Raw genomic sequence first — 7,286 nt, forward strand, 5'->3', positions numbered from 1 at the left:
GCTTTTTTTAAAAAAAAAAAAAAAAAAAAAAGTTACAAGACACAATTTTCATACAAAATGGACTTAACATCATTTGGTGGGGCTCTACTCTTTTATTCTCTCTCTCTTTTTTTTAAGATGTCAATATTAGCTTAAAACTGATGAGTATACTTGATAAGATAAAAAAAAATTAGATTAAGATTGAAATAGCTCAATAAAAATTTAATTTAATAAGTTCAATGACTCAAACAGGCTAGTCTAAGCCAATAATTTTGTTACATAACTAACATAAGTGATATGAATATACGTAGAATTTATATGGATGTTCGTTTTTGTATTATTTAAATTAAATTTTAATAAATTTTCTGTAGAATAAAATATATTTATGAAAATAAATAAGTTACTATAAACATTATATTATAAATTTTTAGTTGTAAGTTTGAAATGGGGATTTATATTGATTAATTTAAGATTTAACTGCATTTTTTTATTTTTTAAAGTTCAGTGATCCAATTGGTCAATTATGTTATCATGTGTAATTCAATTGTCTATTTAAATATTATTTTATTTAACATTCATTAACATAAATTCTCTATCAACCGAATAAAATAAAACATAGAGTATGTTTTTTCTCCCAAAAAAAAAAAAACAAATCTTCCACGGAACATTTTCCTCTTAACCAAACAGGCCATAAATGGTAGAGTTCTTATGGGTACATTTGGATATTCACCTCGCCTTCCCTTTGCAAGTGAAAAATCCGCCGCGAAGAACTGCGCCGCCCCCAAAAGGCAGAGAGGCCGTCCAAACGGAATTCTGAAGCCGAGCTCTCGAGAAGTTCTTATACATCAAAGCCAATAAGCTTTTAGGTTCTCCATGTCACTCCATCTCTGTTTATATATATTTATACATATATACGAAGTAGTTTTATATTTTCTGGTATAGGATAGCTGTATGCTTTTTCTGCTAATTTGTGGCTTTGATGATTCTATATGCATAGAAAAAAATGTTCTTAAGTATTAATGCTTTTGCAGTGTAAAATGTTGTAAGCTCGTGGTACAACTGATGAACCTTCAAAAAGAACAAAAATTTAACCTAAAATCAAAGATTTGAAATCATCCAATAGACACGGCCAAGCTAAAGCTCTTAACAAACAAGAGCTATTTCATTTCAGTTCAATATGCGGTTCTTTGCTGTTTAATCTTCTGCTGCTGCTTTTCTCATAGTTTTAGCCTAAGGAGAAGTTAACTATTATTTGACATTTCAAAAAGGATGTATGATTGAAGAATAGTTATAGATAAATGCATTGATGGCAGAATGAAAGCTAAAATAGAGCCCTAGTATGCAGAAGTGCAATACGATTGAAATGAGAATTGCTTACTTTCCTTTAGATAGTTTGCCAAGAAAGCTTGTGTTTTGCCTTACTTTTCTTAGTTGAGTAGAATCACCTTGTCCTTGCTTTCCCGAGTGAAAGGAAAGGGGTTGAAATTCCAAATTTACCCTTAAGAAACATTAACATTTAACCTTGCTAAAGGCGAGTATAACGCCGGGGACCAAATTTATCACTTTTGGGATAATTGGAGGATATATTTCAAAGAATTGAATGACGGGCCACATTGACGATTCAGGAATAATTGAGGGACGAAAATTGTGATTTCCCCCCTAATATATCTAGTCATCTAGAAAGTAGGGAAAGTGAAGGGTGTTTTCTCCGTGCAAAAGCATCAACTAGGTAAAAGTTGTTAACTTCACCTGATATATCTAGAAAGTAGCAGTCTTGTTTAAAGGAAAAGTTTTTGTAAGTTCTCTGAATATGTATATATTTCTGCATATAAGGTGTTTGTGTAATTGCCTATGTGGTGGATGATATGTAAATAAGGGATATGCTACACCTGCTAGTGTCTGTATTTTAGCATTCTAGCTTGTTACTTAGCCTATTTTAAGTTGAGGAAATGTTCAGCCTATTGTTTCTCTGAAGTGTAAAATATGCCTAGCAACTATTTATGGTACTTCAGGTTCTCTTGGTTATGCCTCCTGTTCTGTGTTGTTTCAGAGGTTGTGAAAATTTTAACTGCTCTTGATTCTTTCAGAATGGAAAATCAAGAAGATGGACCAATACATGAGTATAGGGAGAAGATTTTGCACATCTTCTCAGATTTTATGACAAGGTTGATTCAAAGCTCATGTTTATGTCTTCACAGAATGTGAACTTTGTTATTATTATTATTCTGTGCTAGCTAACTTTCTGAATTATGCACTGTTATCTTAAAATATATGCTGTATTTTTAATTTTTTATATTTCAATTTGTTGGAACTTTTGAAGTGTGAGAATGTTATTTTAACCAACAAAAGTAGTTTGAGAATGCTAAGATCATGAAAACCTCACACCTTTTATTGTGTGAAAATTTCTCTAGGTAGAGATTATGTAATATTGTTTTCCAATCCTCCTTTCCAGCTTCTTCCACAGCATGCTTTAGACTTTGCTAACTCTCTGTTTCCATTACTTGTCAAACTATTGTCCAGGGTTGCATTGTTTGAGGAACTATTGTCTGTAGGAAACAGATTGCTGGTTGGCTTTCAGCAAGGGCTTGGTGAGCTCTGTGATATCCATTTGAATACCTAAAGGATAAACATTCTATATCTTCTTTTCTTTACTCATGCATGCATCTTTCTTGCAGAATATGTTCAAAGGCCTCCAATTGAAAAGAAATCTGAATTGGTTGAGCGAATTATTAGAGATAATGAAACCAAGAGGCTGTTATCCTACATTGAAGCAGGATGCAAAAATACCAATGATGGTATTCAGAATATAAACAAGTGTAAGTTCATCAGTTCATATATTCATATGCAAACCATGTACATAGAGCCTTTTGCTTCTTTAGTGTCTGTAGAATTAAGGAATTTATTTCTCTTGCATTCTTTAAGTTAAAAGTTCAATATACTTCAGTGTCTTCAGGCTTGTATTATTCCTTCGTCCATCGACTAATGAATTTTTATTCATTATAATACCATTTCTTCCTCATTACTTGGTGCTTGATAAGTTGATTGTAACTTCATTATGGTTATGTGGAAAACAGTTTAGATTCCAATATTTCATCTCCTTTTATTACAGCTTGTTCTATCCAAAATGCCACCCTATAGATTATGGGTGCCAATCTCTGTAAACACAATGGAAAGGGTGTGTATAACATTCCAAAGCATGCATGACAGAATCCTTATGCAAAGAGTGCAAATTTTTTGTCTATCTCATTGATTTTTATGCGTAACATTCAGTTGTCTTGATTAAATATGTAATGTACTAATGCATAATGGATGTTGTCCAGCAATTTTGAACTTAAAATTGTAACTTGTTTGCCCGACGCACTGAATGTGCTGTGTATAAAAAAGACTATATTACTTGACATCATGTTTCTAATTTGTTTTGCAATATTTCCTGCAAATTTTCATCTTCATAACTTCAGTTTTGTGCTTGCAGAAGTGCATGCGTGCCACCTTGGACTCCAGGATTACAAAGCAAAAGGTATTGTTCACCCAGGAACTACTACCCTTATATTCTTATTTCTACCCTTTTTAATACCATATCAACAGCTACTATAAACAATAGCTGATGGTTCTCCTATTGTGAATTATTACGTAGATGTTCCATGTGTAATTTGTTAGATAATTTGATACTGTCTACATTAATATCATATTTAATAGAATATCTGAACTACAATTTTTTTTTTCATGTATGTTTAATTGCAGCAAAATGCTTAGTGGATGAATTGGCTTGCCTTTTGGATGATGCAGCTGCTTTAGTGCAAAGTGCAAATAATAGCCTGCCTTGCATGCTGGATAGAGATACCAACTCCAATTTGAACTCTGGTGCAACTTCAACTGACAGAGTAAGATCCTTTTTCTTCTAAACTCTAGCTATATGTATCCTAACAAGCTGCCTCAGATGTGTGATACTATTATCTTTTGCTTTTTCTTGTTATTTGAGTCATCAATCAGAACATTCATTGAAGTGGCCTTGATTTGTCCACACTGACTGTTTCTCATTTTATTGTTTGCCTTCATATCTGGAAATATGGTTTAATATTGCTAATTTATAAGTGGCACGGCACATTTCATTGGTGTGTTTCTATATTATGTGCTCATTTGGTAAAGCTTATTTACTCTGTACTTAAGCATTACTGGCTTTAGACGCTGCTAATCTGTATTGTGATATGTGAACGCTTGTCACTTTGTGAAATTGATGTTTGTCGTGCTGTGTAGATATGTTATTGTTCCCTCGAATACTTTCTTTTAGTTGGAATGAGATTTAACGTCACCACTGTTTTTACCCAGGAGGAAGTGCCATCTTGTGTTCTGAAGCCTGAAGTAACTGATATTGCTACAATGATGGCAGTCATATTTGCTATGGTTAAAAAAGATTATGTGATGCAGGTAAATAATTTTCTCATCTCTTTTTTTTTTTTAAAAAAAAAATGCATGTAGATGCTGTTTGAGGTCTTCAAGCATACAATATTTTGCAACCTGATCTGAGCTTTTATCTTCTTCAATGGCCTTTTGCCTGCAACATTCGGTATTGGCTTTTGTTCAGGAAAAGATTGTTTCATCTCTCGATCTCAAATCATCATCTGGGGAGCTAGAAAGCTACTGCCTTATGTGGTCTCTGCGGCCTTTTGTAGATGACGAGATCATGCAGAGAGCGTGGAAGCTTGTTCATTGACTGTTAAGTTTGTCATGCTATTAAGGAAAGTAGGACACAATTATTTCTTCTGATCTATTTTGTCTAAATAGTTCACAATTTATTTCATTATCTTCTCGACCTTATAAGACAGTTTCTTTTTTAAACCGGGGCTTTTCTCCTCACTTCAAATTTCCCTAGTCCCAGCTTATGGAATGGTTGGAGAGTAAATCATATTTGTTCTCTATGTTAACTTGTTTCTGCTACTTGTATATGTGTAGATAGATGCCCAACTATGCCGTATACTTAAAAAGCTGAGGTAAAGTAACTGCAAAAAAACTACAAAGACTATAAACGCATGAGAAATGAAAGATTAAAACCTAAATGAAAAGTCATTACATTGACAATAGATCTAGTACAAAAGGCTAGCGAATGTTCGGCAGTTTGTGATGCTCACTGACTGGCATCAGATATTAAGCTTCTTCAAATTCTCGATTTCCAGAGACTCCTGTAGTTGATCATCAGTTGCAATCCTTGTTTCTTTTGGAGCTATTAGGGTGGTTCCAAGGTCAGTGGATGTCCTTGAAACTGGTGGATCATTTTGAACCGGCAAAGCTCCAGGAATGACAGGGAGTGGCTCCTCTACCTTCGATGGGAGGACTTGAGAACCTAAAGCGGGGGATGCTGTTGGCCCCTCGGCTCTACCTGGTGCTGCTTTTGGGGGATGGGGATTTACCTGGATTTCTGGTGCTTTAGAATCCAGTGCTTCCTTAAACTGAACGGGTGGAAGTTTAGGTGATGGCGGCTCCTTTAATTTATGTGATCTGTCTGATATGGGTAGTTCTTCTGGCCGAACTGGGAGAGGAGAAGCATACACTGGCACAACCTGTCTAACAGACACTGATGGAGCCACACCCATTGATGGAGGCCTTATATTCCTTTGGGACTGAGAAGGTAGTGGGCGTGGTGGTGCTGAGAAAACTGGAATTGCATTTCGAATAGTCACTGGAGGTGCAATTCTATGGTGTGGGCTAAAATGCCGAACAGGAATGTAGGGTGCAGCACCAGCTGCCAGAGACTTGACTGGTCGAGCCCAGTGGCTTTCCATGGTTGTTGAGAGGCCATCACTTATGACAGCAGTATTTGAACACAAGGATGTCTCATTACTAGTTGAATTCAGCAGCCTGCTTTGAACCGTGGTTCTTGAGCATAGTGGACTGACAGGTCTACTGCGATGGGATGTTCTTGGGCGTATTAGGGGAAGTATTTTCGATGTTGTAGGCTGAGCTTGCTGTGTACTCGATGGCCTTGAATTGGGAGTCTGAAAATTGATTGGGAACGGTACTCCAGCCAACTTTGCTTTGATCAGATATATTTGCAAAGCACGTGCTACAGTAACATGCTCCTGTTCTTCAATTCTGCCCTTATCTGGACTTGAATTCTCAGACTGCTGTTCCACTGGATAGACAAAAAGGAGCATGTCACAGTGTAATAAATACCTCACAACATCAACCTCTAACCCAATACATAAAAAGGGGAAAAATAAACATAGCCAAACAGATAATCTCCTTTATTTTCTAAAAAAGATTTATTTAAAAATTTATTAAAAAAAAAAAAAAAAAAAAAAAAAAAGGGTAAGAACAAAATAAAGGCATATATGATATACCAAGATTTGCACTTTATTGAGCAATGGGCATCATAATTACAAGAAACCCACAGTCCCACTATACAACACTTTTCTCCAGCCAATGAAAGATCCGACATATATTGATGTTATAGTTATACACCTTTTTGTTTTCATGTATATAAGTAGATTGGAGAACAATATCAATAGTTAGACATGGATTTGCATCACTTACATAATTTTAGGGATGACCAAGCTGCCATGGCTGCATTTTTTTCAGCCTGCTTCTTATTTTTTGCTGGCTCACCAGTAAATGTAACACCTGCCAACTCTACAATACATGTAAAGACAGGTTGGTGTCCTAGGCCTGATCTGAATGTTGTGTATGCAGGCAATGATGCTCCCACTCTTTGAGAAACTTCTTGCAAGAGATTTTTGTATACGCCTGTCTCATCCTGCAGAATTTGTGAAATAATAGTCTTAACTAACAAGCATGGATGATAGAGCATAACCAATTACATGACAAAGGTGGATCCTAAAAGAGGGACTTAGAATCATTGTATGGAAAGCAATAAGCCACAATCAGAAAGATTAGTTCAATGAAACCCATTAACGATGCTATTAAGAATATTACTCCATTGTAATCAAATCAGTGAGTTGTGAGTAAGAGAAATGAGGTGAATTTGCCAGTCCTTTCTTTCATTTAGATATGGGGTTCATTAAAGATCTAACACACTTACACACCATATGATGGTTTTATTTGCCCAAGCCCAACACAATCTATGTATGAAAAACAGTAAAGGCATGAGTATGAATGAATGACAACTTTTATGTGGAAACCAAATAAGTGAAAACCACAAGCATTTTTGTGCTAAGTCAAGCCAAACACCACTCTCTTATTTGTGTTTGTACATATATGTATGTTTTTGTGATAGGAGTTGATGTATAGAAAGAATATTCCCAGCTATATTTGTGTCCCCCCCCCCCCCCCCCCCCCCAAAAAAAAAAAAAAAA

General features: G+C 35.4%; 2 protein-coding genes across 2 annotated transcripts in view; one reads left to right on the forward strand and one right to left on the reverse strand.

The window, feature by feature from the left end:
- Positions 1 to 670: 670 nt before the first annotated feature.
- Positions 671 to 4,901, forward strand: LOC116022326. The gene is made up of 8 exons (XM_031262978.1): positions 671 to 845; positions 2,067 to 2,144; positions 2,500 to 2,567; positions 2,655 to 2,795; positions 3,455 to 3,496; positions 3,721 to 3,860; positions 4,306 to 4,404; positions 4,562 to 4,901. The coding sequence occupies exons 2-8, from the start codon at positions 2,068 to 2,070 to the stop codon at positions 4,688 to 4,690; spliced, it is 696 nt and encodes a 231-aa protein (XP_031118838.1). The 5' UTR covers positions 671 to 845; position 2,067; the 3' UTR covers positions 4,691 to 4,901.
- A 93-nt stretch (positions 4,902 to 4,994) lies between these two features.
- The window catches only part of LOC116022325 (double-stranded RNA-binding protein 2-like), a 3,654-nt gene continuing 1,362 nt past the window's right edge, over positions 4,995 to 7,286 (reverse strand). The window contains exons 2-3 of the mRNA XM_031262976.1: positions 6,508 to 6,727; positions 4,995 to 6,106 (exon numbers count right to left, since the gene is read on the reverse strand). Coding sequence (XP_031118836.1) covers positions 5,115 to 6,106; positions 6,508 to 6,727 — 1,212 coding nt within the window. The 3' untranslated portion in view covers positions 4,995 to 5,114. The remainder of the gene's footprint in view (positions 6,107 to 6,507; positions 6,728 to 7,286) is intronic.

The sequence above is a fragment of the Ipomoea triloba genome, chromosome 6 (genome assembly GCF_003576645.1).
Source record: "Ipomoea triloba cultivar NCNSP0323 chromosome 6, ASM357664v1".
NCBI classification, from domain to species: domain Eukaryota; kingdom Viridiplantae; phylum Streptophyta; class Magnoliopsida; order Solanales; family Convolvulaceae; genus Ipomoea; species Ipomoea triloba.

Excerpts from the sequence above, each read along its gene's own strand:
- LOC116022326 (XM_031262978.1), top strand. The coding sequence starts at position 2,068 with ATGGAAAATCAAGAAGATGGACCAATACATGAGTATAGGGAGAAGATT. Across the intron at positions 2,145-2,499 it reads TTCTCAGATTTTATGACAAG|GGTTGCATTGTTTGAGGAAC; the intron begins GTTGATTCAAAG and ends ACTATTGTCCAG. Across the intron at positions 4,405-4,561 it reads AAAAAGATTATGTGATGCAG|GAAAAGATTGTTTCATCTCT; the intron begins GTAAATAATTTT and ends GCTTTTGTTCAG.